Source organism: Triturus cristatus, chromosome 12 (assembly GCF_964204655.1).
Source record: "Triturus cristatus chromosome 12, aTriCri1.1, whole genome shotgun sequence".
In the NCBI taxonomy this organism is placed as follows: domain Eukaryota; kingdom Metazoa; phylum Chordata; class Amphibia; order Caudata; family Salamandridae; genus Triturus; species Triturus cristatus.
The window spans coordinates 751486897-751508951 of record NC_140595.1 but is presented as its reverse complement, the minus strand read 5'-3'; the positions used below and the strand labels follow the sequence as shown (position 1 = coordinate 751508951).

At 42.1% G+C, this 22055-nt stretch overlaps 1 protein-coding gene across 1 annotated transcript in view; it reads right to left on the bottom strand.

Annotated features, from left to right (window-relative positions):
- Nucleotides 1–12403: 12403 nt before the first annotated feature.
- LOC146782694 (extracellular calcium-sensing receptor-like) overlaps nucleotides 12404–22055 on the bottom strand; it is a 64671-nt gene continuing 55019 nt past the window's right edge. The window contains exons 5-6 of the mRNA XM_085638980.1: nucleotides 14053–14176; nucleotides 12404–13871 (exon numbers count right to left, since the gene is read on the bottom strand). Coding sequence (XP_085495106.1) covers nucleotides 12934–13871; nucleotides 14053–14176 — 1062 coding nt within the window. The 3' untranslated portion in view covers nucleotides 12404–12933. The remainder of the gene's footprint in view (nucleotides 13872–14052; nucleotides 14177–22055) is intronic.

Below are 22055 nucleotides of genomic sequence, written 5' to 3'. Positions count from 1 at the left end.
TTGTTTACAGCACTCTGCCCTCACTTTTTAAGACTTGCAAATTATTTATTACAAGGGGGTGACCCACCAGTATCTTTCCGTAAGTGAGTAGTGGTCAGTAATTTAAAAAAAGATGAAGATAGTGAAAATGTGAACTCTTATAGGTCAATAAGCCTTTTAAATACTGACTAGAATTTTTTTTACTAAACTCCTTGCCAATAGGCTAAATAAGATGGTAGGATCACTTATTGGGAAAGATCAGTGCGGTTTGTAGCGGGGAGACAGCTTTATACTAATACAAATTTTCTATTAGAGGCACTTGATTTTTTTAAATATAAATAAGGTTGAGGCACAGATCTGGCTTTTAGATGCCGAAAAAGAATTTGATCTTGTTTCTTGGAACTGTCTTTTTACAATTTTAGAAAAGTTTGGCTTCCCAAATGAGTTTATATTTTTATTAAAACAACTTTATATGAATTCTCAGGCCCAAATTTTAATTAATTCTGTCAATATAGGGACATGCCAAATAAATAGAGGCACCAGACAAGACTGTCCCCTCTCCCCGATTTTATTTGCTCTATTTATAGAGCCATTAGCAATTGCAATCAGGTGAGGGATAAAAAACGTAGATTTCCCGTATATGAGGAGTATCGGACCTATATTATGTTAGCATGATGCATCTATACGTACACTCCCTGTTTGATATATATGCTTTTGCTTGGATGAAACTTGTTTATTTCCTCCCTGTATATGTATTGCTAAAAGAGTAGGCCGAGAACCATACAGACGCCATCTTCTGAACAGATGCTCGAGCACGGGCCGTGATCACGCGTTAATCACTTGCAGTTGTCAGGCCCCAGTTCATTTGAGTTACTGGTAGCAGCTGAAGGTAGGCTGTTTACTTGACTGTTCTAAAACTCAAGATCGCATCTGGCTTTGGGGGAGATAAGCGCTTTCGTGGAGGCGCCGTGTCTACACTCCCAGGCACCAAGACGAAAGGGAGTCACCCCTCCTGACCTCATCAGTAATAGATAGTTAAACCTTTGTACTGGTCTGATGTGTGCCATATATGGTCCTTTCTTGGAGCTCGACGACCAACTGGTATTTTACCTTTTACAGTGATTGTATGTGTTGAACCAAAAAGTATATAACCTCATGTTTGAATACGAGCCAACAGTCTTCTCGGCGCACCTGATGGGTGAGGTTCGGAGAGGCTCCTCTATAGAGTATTTTGCTTAATAAACGATTGAACCTTCTTCACTGCCAACTGACTGATTATTTGGTAATGGTATTGGGACTATTGGTAGGTATAGTCCTTTAGTTTATTTTTATGCTACATCACAGGGAAAAAAGAGCCCATACGGTCCCGGTTCAAGGAATGACGAACATAAAATTTGGACCCAAAGATAGATACCCAGATGGAAGTTATGAGAGTCTTTGCAGACTTTGAAAAAATAGGGGGTTATAAAATCAACAAGACCAAAACAGAAATTATATTATGCAATTGCGGTGTGAATTCTCTCATATTAGAATTTAGACAGACATACAACACCCGTCCAAAGAGGTATTTAGGGATCTATGTAACGGAGAAAGTAGAAGACCTTTTTTCCCTAAACTATATTCCATTGTCGAAAAAGGTGCACTCTCAGCTAACACGATGGAATCAGCTGCTGTTATCAATAATAGGACGAGTTGAGTTAATTCGAATGTCTATTCTTCCCTGTTTAATTTTCTTTTTAGTGCAGCTCCATGTGCAATATAGACCTCTTTTTTTAAAGAAATAGACAGTGTGTTCTTCTCTTTCCTATGGATAAATAAGGTACCAAGATTGACACTCAGCACTTTAAACTATCCAGTCGCTGAAGAAGGATTATCTCTTCCGAATATCAGAAATTATTATTATGTGACATTTGCACATCACAGTTTTAGATTTTTCTTTTTAGACCCTCAAGAGGCAGATAACTTCTTCATGAAAAAGATCCTAAGGGAACATAACATAATTGATCCTACAAGAGTTACTAAGTACCCTAAAAAAGTATGTTACAAGACCCTACAGTGGCTACTTAAACAAAAAACTCAGCTTTTAGCACACTGCGATATTCTAAGAATGAATATCTCAACCAGGCTTTGAATATATATACGGGGGAAACAGGTTTGTTAGAGAACAATATACTAAGGTTGTGGGAAGAAAATGGGTATTTCCAGATCCAGGATTTCACCAAGGGGAACTGTTGGAAAACTTGGGCGGAGATTGAAATGGGGCTTCAACATTCGAATACAATTTTAAAGTGGTCATTTATTAGATTAAAACCCATATTGGAAAAGCTAGATATGGAAAGCCTGCGTTATAAAACTAGCATCAGCGAAGCCCTTAACTACCCCATACAATGGAAGATTAGCAACTGGATTACAATCTTCATTGACAATAAATCTCTTTCATTATATGAAAAAGTTAGGGACAGATAGAAGAAAAGGGAAGATTTACAGATTATTAAACCAACCTGGAATAGGCTTAATATTTTAATGCAGTTATATTCAGAGGGGCAAACTTTAAACGCATGCAATACTATTCAAAATGGTTGATATAAAGAACACCCTCTTTTCTTCATAAAATATACCCGCAAATAGAAGATAAATGCTTTCATTGTGCAGAGAAAGGAACCTGGAGACATATCATTTGTAAATGCCCAAAAATCCAGAGTCTCTAGGAGGAGATCGAGAAATATCTTAAATTTACAATTGATCCCCTCATCTCACTTGATGAATCCACTGCAGTTTTGGGCTGCTCTCCTGCTGCCTCTGCACACGAGGAAGACTTGTTTATTGCAGCATTAATAGCAAGATCTCTAATCCTGCAACTCTGGAGAACAGAGAAGGTACCTACCTTTAATGCATGGAGGGCAAAATTGTCTAAAATACAAGAATTGAAAAAGAAATATGCAATAAGATCAGGAGCAGTAAGAAAGTATGAGAAATATTGGAGCGTGTTTGAAACATAGGATAACATCTTGCAGTTGGTATAAAAGGATAAAACATATATGTAGGCACTTGTCCGGATATAGCACTCTGTACTTTACCTTAATGTGATCTTTTTCTGCACTCTTGTTACTATTACTATTGGTATAAAAAGATTGGGTACATATGTATGTATGTATCCTGATTTAGCACTTTGCACTTTAACTTATTATGATCTTTTACTCATATCACAGGAATATCACGATTGCACTACTGAGTATTTCGAAATGAATATGTATAATATTGTAACACTTTGCACTTTAGACTTAAACCAATCTTTTCTCTCCTCAATATTTTGGAATATGTATTCATATATGATATTATTGTATTTCGTAATGTCTATGAACTCTCAATAAAAAATAAAAAGAAATGGAATTGGATTGAAAGATTAGAGACGATTTTGAGGTCTAGTTAAAGATAGAGCGCCAACCCACCAAACTCTGGGGGAAAATTATTCAGAACAGGAGTTCCCCACCCGTGACAACTTTGAATAAACATATTGTCATGGAGATGGAACTAGGCAAAAGTTGGAAACTAGTGTCTGAGGAAGTCATCAGTGCCATTCTCACCCCCAGGGTAGTAAACAGCCAATAGAGACTGGAGATGAGCTTTTACCAAAAAGATCTCCTTAGCCACTTGATTTATGTTATGTTATGTTATATTGAATTTATAAAATGCACGGGTACTTAAAGTGTCCCGGCGCTTACTCCAGAAAAAGTAAACTGCACACAAATCAGAAACTAGAAAAGCAACGTTTGGAGCTTTTTCCTAAAAAGCAGTGGATCCTGAATGCCCCGGAGTGCCAACGGTAGCATATTCCATACCCAGCCGGCTTTACGGACAAAAGAGCACCCGGCAAGCCTTTGACGCTTGAACCTAGGAATCTGTATCAGAAGCTGGTCGGACGAGTGAAGCTGTCTGCTAGGTATATAAAAAGCAAATCTCTTCTGAAGATGAATAGGGCCTAAACCATAAAGGGCCCGATGTGCAATAGACAGCATCTTAAATTTCAGCCGAGATTCAACTGGGAGCCAGTGCAAGCTACGCAAATGGATCCGAACACTATGTGTAGATGAGAGTCCCAATTGCAGTCTAGCTGCTGAGTTTTGGACTATTTGCAATTTCTTTGCTAGGTAACCTGGACTAACAACCATAAGAGCGTTGGCATAGTCCAATCGGGATAAGATCAAAGCCCGGACCACAGTTTCCTTAGCACTAACATGCAGAAGAGGGAGAAACTTCCTCAAAATTTTCAAAGTGCCAAAACATGTCCCTACAAGTTTCTTCACTTGTGTTGAGAAGGTCAAGTTTTCGTCAAATCAGACACCGAGGTTTTTTGCAGTGCCCTTGCCCATAGTAGGTCGAGGAAAATCCAGGGGCCATAGCCTTTCCCTGAAGTCCTCTGGGAACGAGCCATACAAGAGAGATTTTTTTTCACTGCACTTCAATTGTGCACTCGCCAGCCAATGAAACACAGAGGACAAACAGTGCTGCGCCGCTCCAACAGAGTCGTCACCCTTCTTCCAGGAAAACAGAAGCTGAGCGTCATCTGCGTAGGCCATCACTTTAGCCCCTAGTGACGCGGCAAGATAAACCAGCAGAGTCACATAGATGTTAAAAAGAAGAGGGCTGAGTGATGACCCCTGTGGTACACCAGCTATCAGCTGCATAGGCATGGAGGCACAAGGTGGGAGCCAAACCTGCTGCAACCTATTTTCCAAGAAGGATCTGATCCAGCACAGCACCGATCCAGAAATACCAATTTCCTCTAGGCGATCAAGGAGCAAAGAATGCGGCACCGTATCGAATGCCGCCGAGAGATCAAGCATAACCAAGACTGCTCTTCTGCCAAACACTCCCAGATCGCCTCAGTCACCTCCAGCAATGCTGACTCCGTACGGCATGGAAACCAGATTGTATTGGATTAAGCAAACCAGACACCTCTACATAGTTGGTGAGCTGAGACGTAACAACCTTCTCGCATACTTTGGCCAAACTTGGCAAGAGCGAGATAGGACGATAGTTCTCAGGGAGCAGAGGGTCAAGTGATGGCTTCTTGAGGAGCGGGAAAATCAGCGCCTGCTTCCATGATAATGGAACACAAGCCTCGCGAAGTGACTTGTTAACCATAAGATTAACTTCTAAATTAATTGTGTCTGCCACTTCTGACAGAAGCCTAGCTGCACATGGATACTTAGGTGATCCAGATTTAAGTGCCTCAAGAGTTCTAAGGGTACAAGGTAGATCAACAGGTTTAAATGCAGAAAAGATGGAAGTAGTTTCTGTCATCTGCTTCCCCAGCGAGGCAAGAGTAGAATTCTTGGATACAGTTGAAAAAGAATCCTCTATGCTGACTATTTTATCCCTAAATTTTTTGCCAAGGTGATGTACCAGGTATCAGAGGAGGGTACCGCCAAAACCTGAGCACTGGGAGCCACGCAACTCTTCACAATAGAATATATTTCTTTAGAATTGTTATTAGCCCGATGAATGCGATCGGAGAAGTGCCGGCCTTTGGCCATTCCAATAGCCGCATAGTAAAGCTTCTGTTTGGCTCTAAGTGCAAGTTTGGCTGTAGGGCAGTAGCCGCTGGAACGCCATGCTCTCTCCAAAACCTTGCAAGCATGTTTCAAAGTCCTCAGCTCAGAAGTATACCAAGGCTTGGAGGGGGACTCTCTCCTCAGTTTAGGCTGACCTCGAACAGAAAGAGAGCCAACTGAAGCAGTAATCCAATCTGCAAACCACATTATCCTCAAGGTCCTCAGAAAGGGAAGGACGCGAGGCTGCCAAGCAGCTGCTCAGCTGCCCGGCATCCAGTTTTAGACAAAAGCCCTTTGACCCCCAGGTATCTTATGTAGGTTCTTGAAGCCTGAATGTCTCCTCTTCACAAGAAGAGGATTTTCTATCAGATGCTGAGAACTTGTCCTTTGACTTTGGGTCACTTATTTTTTCATGTTAACAATGCCCCTTAAACCATTAACTACTGCTTTGTCACTAATGCTTTATATGTCCCTGAATTGAAAGAAACAGGAGAAGCCTCATTCCCTACCTTAGTATATTTTCTGTGTTTTTTTGCTTGACCCAGCTTTTCCTTGTGTCTTACATGGCACAGTGACTTCGAGATGCTGAGAAGAGAACTGCAACAATACGGAATTAGCAAGATGGGGCTTCCAGCATCCCCGAGACCCATGCTATGAAGACGTCATGGCACCAGCTTGGCTAACGCTCCTTAGTTATATTCCAATAATCCAATTTTAAAATGCAGTAACACTGAGACATGGCGAACAGAGACACTGTTACATTTATTTTGTTTTCCCATGCTATGTTAGGGCAAAAAATGTATCTACTGTAAAAACAGCCTTTGGTTTAACAAGGAGGTTTATTGCCATGTTACTACCTGTATTACATTTTCAACCGTTAGAGCCTGATAGCTTTAGGATGGTCTTCGCACCAATTTCTTTGCTTTAGGATGGTCTTCCCCCCAACATTATGCCTACTTCCTCCACTTTTCTGAACTTGCTTTTGCAGTCTTTAGGACTCTGTGCACTTTGACACTGCTAACCCCTAAACATGGTAACATTGGTCCATCCCCAACTGGCATATTTGTTTTACTTCTAAGTCTCTAGTAAAGTGGTAGTCCCTATACCCAGGGACTGTAAATTAAATGCTACTAGTGTGCCCACAGCACTGATTGTGCCACCCACTGAATTAGCCCTTTAACCATGTCAAAGGCATGCCACTGCAGAGCTTGTATTAGGGGTGGGCGGAATTTGCGTAGTCGCGCTACGCTAAGCTCCGCGAAATGGTAAAGAATCTCCGCGAGCACGGAGAAATTCCGCGAACATGCTAAATTGCTTGTTCGCGATGCTTTTTTCCTGTTTTGTTTGAGAACACGAACAAGCAAAAAATTCCGTGAAGCCGTGGAACGCAGAATTTTGGGCAATTTCGCGTTCTCCATAGGTGTATGTGGTTTCTTCGCCCTCTGACATCATTTTAACCCTTCCATTGTGATTGTGCACCTTACTATCTGTATATGATTCTATTATTCCACATGAACCACAGTTTCTGACAATAACTTTTAGAAAGCTGGCATTTTCTTGCTTTAGCCATTTGGTCCCTGCTGCCTGTCTCTGATACACGCCTCAGAAGGGTTATAGCTGTGCTTTGTGTATTCCCACATAGGCATCCACACACATTGCGAGCTTAAGTGTGACTTGATAAGCCATCCTGGTAGGATGGCAAGGGGGAGCTGGACTAAACCTCACTTGCATCTGAATAGGCGCAAGTCCTGTCCCTACACAAAGGGTTGCATACCCCCGTAGTGAGTCTGGAGCCAGGGAGGAAGAGAGGACCTCATTCACTTCAAGACCTGTCTTTGAAGTCTTCCCCACTTCAAAGGCACATAGTACGCGACCTCTGACACCACCACTGAAGTACACTTCTGGACCTATGAAGACTTTGTCAGGAAGAAGTACTGTGAGCTGCTGAAAGACTGCCACTCTGTTGGACTGCTGCTTTTCTGGACTCCTGCCATGCTGTTCTGCCATACTGTGTGCTGTTCCCCTGCCTGGATTAGAAGGACTGGACCTGCATCCCTTGAAACCAGAGTGACTCCAAGGGCTCGCTGGTTGGCCTCCTGAAGTCTCAGGGACATAAAAGATTTCAAACATACCTGATCCTGCACCTGGACTCTGCCATCTGTTTGTTTGCCCTGCAAGTGGCACCATTCCAGTCCTGGTCCCTTGGAAGTGAGGCCAAGGTGCTTGCTTCAGCAAAACCCATGCATCCTTTGTCGAACTGACACATCAGTGCCATTGCGTGGATCAGATCCTGCTCATCGCACCTGTTGCGTGGATCATAACAGGAGCATCAGCTCTGTTGTGTGCATCAGAACTAGCACATCCTGTTGTGGCACCCAACCAAGGGCATAGTTGGACTACTTGAAAAGCCATACAGTTTCTGTGAGGAGCATGCTCTTATGTGTAGAGGTATGTCGATCCATGCTTTAGGAGCGATGTGGGATTTGTGCAAGAAGGAGTTGTCTGGAAGATTTGTGAAAGCAGATGTGATTGTTTGGATGGGCTTAACTAGGTTTACTAAACAAACAGGAAAACCAAAATTTGGCTAGTTAGCTGACTAAGTCATAAATTGCACACCCTCCAAGTAAACAACAACACTCCCCCATAAAGCAATGTTCTTGACCTCATAATATGTATACCTATAAATAACAGGAATTAACACCACAACAATAAATTACAAGAGCTATCCAGAGACAAATAAAGCAGTATCTGTAGTGATGACATTATTAATGTCAATGTCAAAAGCGATGGCATTTAATTTCAAAGGTTTCTTTTTAACATACATTAACTTTTTGTAAGCAGAAGAAAATGAATACGAAAACACATTTTGCCATCAGCATCTAAATTGGTTGTTTCTTTAAAAACAAGAAACACCTGAAAATATATCAATACAGGTAAGTTACAGTGATAGATGCAGATAATTCCTCTTGTGCTGTGCTAATAAATACAATCTTGGTGAGGATTATGTTCAACAATGTGTATATATGTGTATGCAGTCTTCCACACATCGACTATACCACCTTAATGACATACCAAGAGGCAGTAAGATTTGTCTGACAGTGACCACATACCTTCAATGACACAAAGGAAGCTAGGATGTCCCACAAGCTTTGAAATCTATCACCTTTCGTGTTTACTAAAGCCATTCCACAATTGTCTATGTTTTGCGTCAACCAGGGGTTTGGATTTAAATGAATGCTAAATGTGCCAAGCTTATTTTCAGTCTCCCACTAATTCCACTCAGCGGAAAAAAGACCTGAAACAGTATTTGCTGTCTCAAACACTAGTATTGTCAGGTTTTAGATGGTCACACAATGTCTTTAATGTAACTCCACCAAAATGTTGATCCTTACAGCAACCAAGTCCTCTACCATCTGTGACAAAGGTATGGAGATATTAGTCTTGTTTCATATCCCCGCTCCGGCCCTTGCTGACCTGATACCCCCTCTTCCAATGTGTTATAGTAGATTTCTGTACTTACATCTCTACATTTGAGGGAGCACATTCTTGACCCCATGTTTGCAAATTTCCCTCTCTTTGTGATCTGATCTGATCACTATATTGTGTACTTCCAATTTCCTTTACGTGGTCCGGACCTTTGTGCTAAAAGGACTGATCTGCCTGTTGCAGGGATTCTGCACAATCACAGAACTATGCGCAGGATTATAGGAACTTGGTGTACAGGGAAAGAGTCATCCTACCACCTTAGTACCCATGAGCCCAGGGCCAATTAGCTATAGTGTTTCACTTGCTCTCCTACTCTCTCACAGAGAAACAAATAATTAGATACCCCAGATCACAACCCTCCCAGATCTCTCAGGGATCGCGGTAACAAGACACACCCTTTCACTCTCACTCTTGAACTCGTCCACAATAAGATCTGACGAGTCACAAAAAAGTTGAAAATATTTGTTTTAACTAACGTGCCCTAACATGCAGTATATGTGCCACAACAAGCAGGAAAATGCATAGTACAAATAGAGTCAGCAAAGCAGCTAGTCCAGAAATCATGAAAGGAGATGTCATCATGAAAAGTCCTATAGAGCCTAACCTCCCTCCCCTTGCTAAGAAGCAGTATTATTATTTGTTAGAAGATCCCTGGGCTTTGTCAGCATACCCCATACCTTAGACTATAAATGGTAGATCTACATCAGAGGTATTGTCTCACTCTTCTCCCTGGAAAGGTCCCTCTCCAAGTGTGTGCTGCCTATTCGCGTATACTAACAAAACCAAGCAACAGCTGCATCGGTATGTTTTGTCTAAGCGCTAAGGCCTGGTCGAACAAAATAACAAGAGGCATTGTTGTTCGACCATGCTCACAATGTTCGATCAAAATCCCAGAACCCTGCAGAGTGTGAAAACAGTAATGAGTTCTCACGTGAAAACAGCCATATAAATTATTGCAAAAATAAAGTTGTGTAGTAGTGTGCGCAAAGCAGCAGACAAGCTGCAGCGTGCTCATGCTAACGAAAATGTCCCTATGGGCCACGTACCATGCCAAAATCATGGAAGTGGGCGAAGGTTAAACCAGATATTTTTCATAATACTCTTGCAAGCACTCCCTTGAAATTTGGCAGTGATATCGACTCAGTGGCATCTGATATTGATAACTGGAACTATGGAGGATTGGATAGTATAGCTCTCCTTAACTATATAAAAATGTTGAGAGTTTCTCCATTGGCACACTGGTATAACAAAGATCTTGAAGCTGTAAAAAGCATTGTAAAAGGCTGGAGCGTCTATGTCATTGAGACTATACCATGGTCAATAAAATGAACTTAAAAAAGTCCTTTAAATCCAACCATCGGCTTATTAGGACCACACACATAGAGTTTTACAGGCAGAAAATCGAGTCCACTAGTAATACGGCAAAATAAGTCTTTTCTGTTGTTCATTCTCTATCTTCCATGGATTGTGTTTCATTATGGGCTGCTTCATCTGGTAGGAGCTGTATTGAGATAGCTACCTTCTTCGCTAATAAAGTGGCTAAGATTTATGATTAATTTCCTCTCGAGGGAAGAAATTGTAGCAGGCCAGATATTTTGAGGGAAGCAAGTTCCACCGAGATGGGCCTTTCTAGCTTTAGTGTTTCTTCATTAGAAGAGTTACAAGGCTTTGTGACTCTTATTAGGTCTGGATCCCACTGGACGAAAGTCCCTCCCAGAATATTAAGGTTGGGTATGTCAGCTATCCTGCCTCATCTGCATGGCCCACTCCCCTGTGCTTTCACTTGGGACAAATTCCTGAGACCTGGAAGCATGCACTTGTGTTGCCACTATTGAACAAATCCACCCTAGACCCTCTGGAGAATTTAAGACCTACCTCCCTTTTACCCTTTTTTGCCAAGATCACAGAAAAAATCATGAATATTCAACTCACCAGCTATATTGAATCTAACCCCCTACTGCATCCTACTCAGTCAGGTTTTAGGGACCATTGCTCCATGGACTCTTTCCTTCTAATAGCTACAGAGTTTTTGAGACATTGTGCTGATGCAGGCCAGACCACTGCCTTAGCCGTGCTGGACCTCAATATAGCCTTTGACACTGTGTCCCATGGCATCTGCTCCAGAGGCTTATTCGCAACGGGCGCAAGCATTGTCCTTTGAGATGGCTGACCTCTTTTCTGCAACAACGTACTTTTCAGGTACCCAAAGGCCCTTCCTTTCCGATACACTGACTCTTCCCCAGGGCTCTATCTTAAGCCCAATTCTAGTCAATCTTTACATGCTCCCCCTGGCAGAGCTAATAGAGATGCATAAAATTAGTTTTGCATCATATGCCGACGACACGCAACATACTGTTGCATTGTCATAGGAGGAGGAAGGCATGGTAAGATAATTAAAATCCTGTCTCATGGAGCTGGTCGAATGGATGCCCAGGAACTGTCTTCACCTTAATGCAAATAAAACAGAGGTCCTGATTGTAGGGGAAGCTCTTTCTATCTGGACTTAGGCATGGTGGCCAGACACACTGTGTCAGACTCCAGTGCCCAGACCCTCAGTGAAATTCTAGGGGTTTGGTTAGATTCTAAGTTATTATTCAGCAAACAAATCTCAAATGTTGCTGGGAAGTGTTTTGTTATCCTGAAAACTTCTGGGATCATCTTAAATCGTCTACTCCTAAAGGACAGGAAGACTGTAGTCCCTGCTCTTGTCACCTCCCAGCTAGACTACTGTAACACCCATTACTTAGGCATGAGGAAGGGGAGATTGATAAAGCTGCAGAGAATTCAATATACTGCTGCCCGGATGGTACTGCATCTGCCCAGGAGGGCTTCTTCCAGACTAGCCCTTGCCAGACTTCATTGGCTCCCTCTTCATAAGAGGATATCTTTCAAAATTCTGCGCTTCTGTTTTAAAAGCTTGAAGGGGACGGGCCCACACTACTTGTCTTCTCTGGTGTTCTCCTATAGGCCTGTACTTAACCAGATCTTCTGGGACTCATCTGGCAACAGTCTCCCGTATATCCAGAGCCCGAATTGGGGGCTTCTCTTTTGTCTTCCTCACTGCGAATCTGTGGAATTCCATGCCAGACTTTCTAATAATGCAACCTTCAGAATCCCTTTCAGGAAAAAAATGAAAACGTGGATGTTTGCGCTGCCTTAGTGATGGGCTCTCTCACTTGCTCATTGAGGTCAGGTTTATTGTTTCTCAGTCTTTCTGTTTCTGCTGAGTTTTAGCTGTTTATTAGTCCAGCGTGGGGACACACCAGTTGGTGTAACCATGGTGCTTTACAAGATGATTTATTGTTATTATTGAAACTGTTTCACACTTGGGGCCTGGGGATTATACAGTTGAAAACCCGCATTTCCAATAATAAAAGGTCAAACCTAAGTTTTATTGTGTACTATCGCCATGTGCGAGTGGTAATGAAATCACATGTGGCACTTAAAGGCATGTCTTTAATACATAATGCAATGTAAAAAGACCCCACCAATTTGTAAATATCACAGCATGAGAAAGTTGTGTGAATGTGTGCTAGTAGGTGTATAGTGTTAACGTCTGCCTAAATGTGAACAAAACATGGAAGACTGTTTCTACAAAACGTTTAAGCACTTTTGTAGTCATATCATGCATAATGTATATAAATAAGCAATTTCAGATTTGTATTACTATAATTTTAGGAAAAAGTATAACTGCAGGGTTGAAGAGGCTATTTCACTAGAAGGAGTGCATACATAAACATTCCCTTTTCCAGCAGAGAGAGAAATATTACAAGTTATGTTGATTTCAGTAACTTCTTAAAATGAGTGACTGCATCTAAATTACTCTCAAAGATACCCATCAAACATTATAATAAGTTCTATTGTAACCAAAAAATAAGATTCATGTAAGAAAATGTAGTCCTATTTCTGACAATTACAAAGCTGAAACTGCAACAGTGCCCTTTCTCTGTCCCACTTCACGTCCCAACAGATATTCCCTTGTGTTCATTTGGGGTCTCAGCAGAATAATGTAAGATTTGTGAAAGAAGATGCAGAAAAGCAAAGCAGAGCTTGAAGCCAAGATGGCGAAAATCTCCATCGCCACCATGTACTTTCCCTTGGTGCTGAGATAGGCTGGAATAAATGAGATCCAAACGCTGAGGAAGGAAAGCATGCTGAAGGTGATGAATTTGGCTTCATTGAAACTGTCAGGCAGATTTCTGGCCAAGAAAGCCATAATGAAACTGATCGTGGCCAGAAGCCCAAGATACCCCAGCATGCACCAGAAAGCTAAGGCAGATCCCTCATTACATTCAACTAGAATCTGTCCAGGTAGAGTATAAATATTGTATTGTGGGAAAGGAGGGGTGATGAATAACCAGGACACACACAGCAGAACCTGAAGGAGTGTACAAACTAAGATGACTGTGTATGACAAATGAGGACCTGTCCATCTTCTTAAGCGACTGCCGGGTTTAGTAGCATTGAAAGCAATGACCACCATGATGGTTTTTGCCAAAATGCAAGAGATACAAAGAGCAAAAATGATCCCAAAGGCTGCCTGGCGAAGGAGGCATTTCTCTGGAGTGGGATAACCAATGAAAGCCAAAGAGCAGAGGAAACATGTGGTGAGAGACAAGAGCAGTAGGTAGCTGAGGGAACGGTTGTTTGCTTTTACAATGGGAGTGGTTTTGTAATGGACAAACAGTCTCAAGATGGCAAGTGGAATTAATGATAAACAGAGGCATATTCCTGTTAGGCCTCCACCCAATGCATCTTCATAGGTGAGATATTCCTTAATCTTCATGATGCATTGGTCCTGTCTCTCATTTGGCCACTGATCCCATGGACATTTCAAGCAGGTCACTGTGTCTAAAGAAGATGAATATAAAATGATGAATTAATATCCAAATTTAGCTATGACAACTGTTGCCTTGATAACATTCATACTACTTAAAGTATGTATATAATGCATAGCACTTGCTAGGTTATTGTACTTAGTTTAAAATCTGTTTCAGGTTTGTGGTGGAGTTCTTCAGTTTTTATCACTTACCAGTTTCATTTGAAATCTCCCCTTGAGGGCATGGAACACACAAGAAACAGCAGGCAGGCTCTCCTTCTTTGACAGCTTTCCAAAAGCCAGGCTGGCAACTTTGAGTGCACATAGAAACAGGAATCTGGAATATAAAACATCATTAGTACATTTGAAATTCTTTTGGCATTGCTGTACTGCATATGGCCTTAAGTTTTAATTTGAAAATTGTAAAGATAAGAGACATAAGGTGGTTTGCTTTATTCGTTTACGACTATCTTGCTTTACTTATCCAATTTTAATTCACAGGATGACCTCATTATAGGAAATGGTACAATCAGCACTCAAAATCAGGAAAGTAAACCTGATGGGCTTAAGCAAAATTGACATGACTGGGGTGAAAGGAATGGACAATCTCACATCCCTATAGGGTTATGAGTCCGAAAGAAAATTAGAGTGAAGGAAACAATCATTGTGGGGAAATGGTGAAAGATTGGACACTCATCTGATGATTTCCTTCCCACAGCACATTTTATGAGACAGCAGATCACTCCATCCAAATGAAGAATCCACTCAAGAGGTAGAAGCTTAAGTATGAGATGCAGGTAGTCTTGTGATAGATTAGTTGTGTTTTGCTGACACAACACTGAGCAGTTGAGAAGCTTCAAGTTATTAAGATGCAAAGCATTCTGCAGGAGTAGTTGACAATTTTGCAGCTTTGTGAAGATCATGCTTCCTATGCCGTACATAGTATTTTTCTCCAACATTTGTCGCAGATCCCAATTAATCAAAGACCCATACAAGAGTCTACAATCTCTATGATCATAACTCATACACTAAGAACCTACTATACCGAGTAACTCTGCCCCAAACTAGAGTCACCAATACCAAGGTAATGATAACTCCAGGCAGGAAGTGATTGAAGGGGGTTTTAGGTAATATGGAATTTCCTCAGAATCAGTCATTCAAATCCAAAACGCTTACTGCTCAATCTTATTCCCCTATGTTTTAGGCGACGCTCCTGGTGAAAGACACTAGATTCATGATTTCATAATGATGTCAGGGCTGGTAATGCCTGTCACTGTCTCCATCAAAATTTAGAAGCCACTCACTATGAGGATGTAAGTTAATTTGTCTTATTCAGTTATATAGTCAGTTGTCAGTCACTAACATGCGCCCAACCTGTTACATCAAACTGGGAAAAGGGAACTTAAAAATCAGTTTTGTAGGAAATAAGATGGGCCTAGCCTAGAGGGGAGGGAACCATACTTTACATGGGGGGGTCTTTGGGAAACTCAGCAGCTAGTTGTGATAGCAGGAGAATCTTATGGGCTTTCGGCCTCCACATCCTCATTAAATTTCACAGCTAGGATGTATTCAATACTATGTGCAATGAGGAAAAAGGTGACAGAGTACAGTGCTTCATACAGCCAAAAGGTAAATGTAACAATGGAGGAGGTGTAGGCAGTAGGGAAGTGACCGTCTGAATAATGGCTTCAGGGAGAACAGGTAGGTCCAGGTGGGGAGCATATATGGGTGTATCAGCAGTTCTGCTGAGATGTAGGGGAAAAGTTGGGGCACCATCATTATAAAAAAGATGGCCTTCGAGTCTATAAAATAAAAGCAATCAGGCCCCCCAATTGAAGGGGCTACCACCACTGCCTTGAAGACTTGCGGGATCAATGACGGAGACCAATGGCAAAAGGGAACAGCGCATGCCAGCCCAGCAGGACAAAGGGCCACAGGAGCTGGGTCCAACAGAGAATGAGGTTTGTTGTCAACAACATAGGAGGGTCACAGGCACTGATCCCAGGCAGTCATATAAGAGCAAGGAGGAGGGCTCAATGTAAGCACAAAGCAGAGGCTAAAATGACAGACTAGGACTGAGATGTGAGGAGAGACTGTGGGAATGGACTTTGCCATGGCATGACTGGCAGGTAAGGAGTAACGTTCTGAGAAGAGTGCCAAAGCGACACAGGCAGACAACATTTGGGTGGGGAAGGCATTTGGCATGAGGTAGGCACTGAGGGAGGAGAGTGCACCTTGTTTCAATGCAGACCATGGCAACGATGATCAGGTTTGACATGGAGATTGCTTGCAATTCAACAGTGATTGAGGGGCAAGGAAGAGCAAACTGATGAATGGAATCATCCGTTCATCTCAGCTACTGGTGATCTTGCTGGAACACATTCCAGTCCATTGTTTTTTGTCCAACATGTCATTAAACAGAGTCCAGCTGTATGCAAATCAGTGTTGCCCTGCTTTAATAAAAACAGTCCAACCTGTCTAAGGTGGCATGGGAGAAGAGGCAGCTGTCGTAAGGAAGGGTGATGGGGTGTTGGAGGGAAGGAAAGGAGACCAGTGAGAAAAGGACAAGATGGGAACTGAAGCATTGAATCAATGCCCAGAGCATGCATATGGAGGTGCGTAATGGGATGTTTGGGGAAACAACAGGACACATAAAGTGTCAGGACAGGAGGTTATTGGGGATGGTTGTGGTGCTTTCAGTTTTGAAGCATTTCAAGAGTTTTTGTGGGGCTCCTGAAATGAGTTCTTTGAAAGGAAGTGCTTAAAAGAGACAAGGGTTGTGGAGCAGACATGTGCGGTTAAACTGAAATCTAAAGATATAATGGAAAGGAGTATGTTAGCAATTCAAGAGAGCCCTATAAGGGGAGTGTGAGGGAGGAAGCTAGTGATTTAGGGGCAAGAATAGGGGAATAACCTTAAGAAAAAGACAAAGAGTTAGATGACAGTTGACACTTGAAGATGGTAGTTCCTATGGAGGCACTACTGTACTATGGTGCAAAGGTGGCTGCATTGGCACCAGGCAGCACAAAGTATCACAGCACTAGGAAGCAGTGGAAACGCTCCATATCTTAATTGTTATGGTGCATTTCTGCTGTCTCCCATTCAAGCAACTCAGTGGCGCAACTTTGCTTGCTGTTCTGCATTGCACAAAAAATGTGTAAATCTTCTCCCAAATATATTAAATTTACTAATTAGTAAAAACAAGGAAGCTGTGCAGCATTTTCCCTTAACCATCTAGCCCATATACCATTGAAGAACACCCCTGTGCATGCCATCAACAGTTTTCACACTGCGCCTCATTTATGTCTTTCAGCATTCACTTAATCCCAGTAAGGAAGGTTGTGCAGAGCTTTCATATTTTACATCTATTTTGAGCAGCAGGAGAAACAACTTTTGCATCCACAGAGATCTATATGCACACCAGTGTCACTAATAAACATTGAAAATCATGGGCCCTATAGTGCATCAACAGAGCAAAGTGAGCAACCGCAGCTTTCACCAGTGGGATTTTCCCTCCAGAGAAAGGTTTGAAAAAATGGATTCTACAGCACAATTTTCAGATACATTTTTTAGGGAAAGTGGAGTATTATGTATTGATGCTGGTTAGGCCTGGTTAGGCCTCACTATGTAATACTCTCACAATACCCCAAAGATGGTCCTTGGATTCACAGTAATACATCTCAGAGTACCAACATGGACGATAAGTAATTGAGATGGCTCGAAGGAAATCTGATGCCAATTTATAAAATAAAGCTGATTTTTATATTAATCTAAACACCTAAACAAATACAGTCAGATGCATAATATAATCGGAGTTATGGATTTTAGAAGAAACAATAAATCAGTGCAATTCACTATCGTAAAACTTTACCAATGCGTTCAATGGGAAAAAGCACTGGTGACAATCGGTCGCTTGAAGGTCAAGTTATGTGGATCCCATGAAGCAAGAGCCATTAAAGAGCTGGGTTTACCACTTAAATAGTGCTGAAGAGGAAATGGATGCAAATGGACAACAATTGGGCCACTGCTGTGGTTGGTTGAAGGTGCTGCATAGTTCCCTCCTGTTGCAGCATTGAGTTAAGATGGTGGTAACCAAACTGGTTACCAGCAAGTCTTGGTAGCGGTAAGGTCAGCAAGACTATACTTTGACATCCGGAGGTCCAGGAAAAACGTTAGCTACCTGAAACTTGCTGAAGGTCAGGACTATGTTTACTGCAATGTACTGGACCATCTACTTTTGAGAGATCCCTTGGAGGTCCCGATGGTCAGTGATTATTTGGTTCCAGAAGTCTGTTCTTACCTACAGGCTGCATGGAACTAGTGCAACTAGTCCAAGGGATTCTGGAGTTGCCCTTGGAGCTCAAAGGGATCCCTCTGTCTGGTGGAGTCGGTCTTTGGCCCGTGACCAGTCACAGCTGTGCAGTTGTAGGGTGGTTGCCATAGGTGCAGGTTAACACGCATTTGCTTTGTTCAGGTCCTGAAGTCACAGACTTGGGTCTCCTCTTTGTCCTTGGTTGCAAGTCATCACAGATCTGAGGTTCTGCTGTCAGTGGTTCCCCTTAAATTTAGGGGTGTTAGGGGTGTGGTTGCAAGTGGCCAATGGGATACTACTTCCAGCGCTAATCCGTCCTTGAAGTGACAACATACTGAGGTGTGTGTCACCTTTTCTACCCAAAATACTATATTCTGCCGCTTCTAAAAATGGCAGAAACCGTCCTTGGCTGTACAAACCAGGTAGCCCATCCTAGGGATGTGGCTAGCCTTCTGGGGGTGTATGCCTCCTAATTAATTTTCCCATCTGCCTGTGTGCAAATGTGCCTGGGGCAGGTGGAGGGCAGCTTCCTCCTTTGGGAGTCAGCCTGCATGCATATCAGAGGTGGTGCATGCTTTGAAGCGCGCTGCCTTGATATGGCATTTCACTAGTCATCCGGTCATTGAGGGAGGTGTTACCTCCTTCCCAGGAAGTGCTTTGTTTCTGATTCCCGAGAGTGTTCACACTGCCTGGCGGGAGGTTATTCTACTGTCTTGGTGGTAGCAGCTTGAGGCTGCCTGCCAGGGCACAGGAAATGCTGTGACAACCAGATGGGCAACCTCTAAGTTAGCCACATGGGTGCATGGCACATCGAACCCGATTTTGGAATCATATCAGGGGTGATGAGGCACGTTGTTTGATGCACAGCATGACCATATACTGGCTCTGGAAACCTCAGGGTGCGCGGATACCAGCCCATGTCAGGGGTCTCCAAACTTTTCTGTACTGAAAGATACTTATGTTCAATGGAACACATTGAGAGCTACTAATATTATTTAGTGTATGAATATTAATTAAAATAAGCAAAAGCTTTCTAATTTAATAAGCTGGCCTGCATACAGGTTGTTCTTCAGAGGTAGCTGAAAAGCTACAGTAGTTCACAAGCTACTGGTTAAAGACCCCTGGGCATGTTATCTGACCACTTAGTACTCCTTAATGGAACAAAACTTCTATAGGGACATATAAACTCAAACCTATATGTCAACAACTTTAAAATAATGCACCCTGCCTCCTGGGCTTAGGAGGCCTACCTTAGGGATGACTGACATATATTAAAGCAAGTGCTTTAACCTTGCCTCTCATGGTGAGGGCAAAGTCAAGTTGAAGCAGTTTGCCCTATTCCTGCAGTATGCAATGGTAGGCCTGCTGTCCTCTGTTTACGTTGGTCACTCAGGGTGGCACAAATTGTTCTTCAGGCCCTGATAACCTCTTTTAACACCCATGACCTATATACCCTTGGTAACATCTACTAGAGACTTAAAAGTGGGTTGAAATCCTTGCCAATTGGAGTACAGATCTGCTTACATCATGTGTAAGGAGTGAGTTGCTGGCACCCTGGTTAGCAGGCTCCAGTGCACTTTCAGAGTCATAAACCAGCAGCTAGTAGTCCAAATGAAGGCAAAAAGTGGGGTGAAATGCAAAAAGCCTGCTTTCTTACACATTTGTTAAAAGGTTGTAGGATATTAAGGGTCACTCACTCACTCACAAGCCTGTTCCTCACAGAGTTCAAATTCCCAAATAAAGGCATTGAGGAGGGTGCCAAGGAATTCCAGGCAGTTTATACAAGTCAAGGTATGGAATTTCACATGGCCTTGTTATAGTATCTAGGGTAGCAATGATGAATTAAATGGGTCTGTGTCGTACAATGTAATAGAGTAAAGATGCACCAAAGTCTTTCTGACCATTAAAGAAGAGACCCCGCAGGTCAGGCTTTACTAAATGGATTGGACAGAGTAATGTGTGTTCTTTGTTACCCACGTCGTTTGTTCGAGGTATTCAAATGCCTGTTTTCTTTGCAATAAAACATCGGCAAGGCAGAGTTAATGTAAGTGACATGTAGGCAGTGCAGTGTGAGTGTAATGTAAATAGTCAGTGTGAGTGCAGCGTGTAAGGTGTGTTGGGTGACTCCAAATACCAGCTTCCCACTGAAGGGGTTCAAAGTAGTTCAAAGTGTCATTACGATTAATTGCCTACATTTCAAGTATGCCCCTATTGGCAGATTCTGAGTACTCACTTGAACACATACAAACCTTTCCATGTCTTAAAGTGTTGTTGCATTCCTGTTCATATTTTACCTTAAGCAGTCTTTACACCAATGTATTCTTTATGTAAAACTACACTCATCATCCTGGCTTGATGAAAAATACCACACAGGAAAAAATTGCCCTGACCTTGGGGTGCATGACACCTTTGCCAGCCCCAGTCATGACACCTTTGCCACCCCCAGTCATGACAGGGTCAACAGGAAAAATGTAAATATAAAGTTTTACCTTACCTATGGGGTCTATTGTTTACTATGTGTAACACCGATGGTCCTAGTCCCTTGTGAAATGTGCCACAAATGCAATGAGTCCCTGTGGTTGTGCGCTTTTACCTCATGTCGTGACACCTCAGAGACAGCTCTCTTCTTTTCCCTATCCGCACTACTCACATCTAGCTCTTTCATTCCGCTCCTCTCTTCAACATTTGGCTTCATTTGTCATTTTCTGCCCTTTTCTCTGATATTCTAAAACTTAGCTGTCTTCTCTATTGTCTCACTTATTCCTTTTTCTTTCTGCTCCTCTCTTTGAATGTTGGGCTTTCTCTTTTAATCCCTTTTCTCACAATTGTTTCTTTTCCTTTTTATCTCCATTCTCTTTGTGCTTTGTTTGTGCCCTTCACTTCCCTCTGCCATTCTGGCTTCTCCGCTTCTTACTTCCTCTATCCTTCTTCACATCTTCACTCCCCTTCTATTACAAATACCCTCCACTCTCTGGCCTTTTCTGTCTTTCTCTACTGCTTTGTCTCTCGTTCTATTGCCCTCCCCACCCTCTCCTCTTTGCTTTTGCTTCCCCGTAGTCCTCCCTGAAAACAGGTTCACTTACCCCATATTAAAAATTAATTTAGGAGGATGTAACCTCTACCAACTTACTAAATAACATAGGTAGGCACAACCCCTGACGGTGACGGCACAAGGAACAGGTAATCACCTGAAAAATGTTTGTGATGTTCTACCAGAACCAACAATTAAAGAAGAGTACACAATACAATAAAATTTCCAATCCAAATTTTAAGAAAACAAGGGAACAATTTAGAGAGCATTAAAATTAGATAAGTTGCACGAAGGTATGAATTTTAGAATTGTAATGCAAAAAATGCCTAGAAAAAGTAAAGAGCCCTTGAAAACCAATAGTTCATGCTTGACCGGAACCTTGGCACAAATTCAAGCGGACAACAACAGAGTTGAGGTCAGATACATCAATCAGGTATTCTGATCAAAGATTGTACCAAAGATCTATGCTTCTGAAAAAACTGCAATATATTTTTGAAGTTGGTAAGTTCCCCTGCTGAAGCCATTGAGGGTCTCCCAATCCCCTACAGACAAATATGTCCTTTTAATTCTCTCACTGAAGCCATCCGTTAATATGCCAGATGTTTAGAGTGGGACAAAGCTGAAAGTTGTAGCTGTCAATGTTGTTTTATGGGTCTGATAGGTTTGCCTCTTCACCCTAAATCATTGTTTTAATTTCAGATATAGTAATTTTTTGATCTCCAAAATCATCCAGTGGTGCAGGCCTGGAATCTGTAGCTGCACCAGAATCCATGAGGTCAGACACTTTTATCACATGGACCTGCTGCGCTCATTTTCAGCTTACAAATACATTTCACATTGGACAACTTGGATTTATTGCCAGCATTGGGTAAG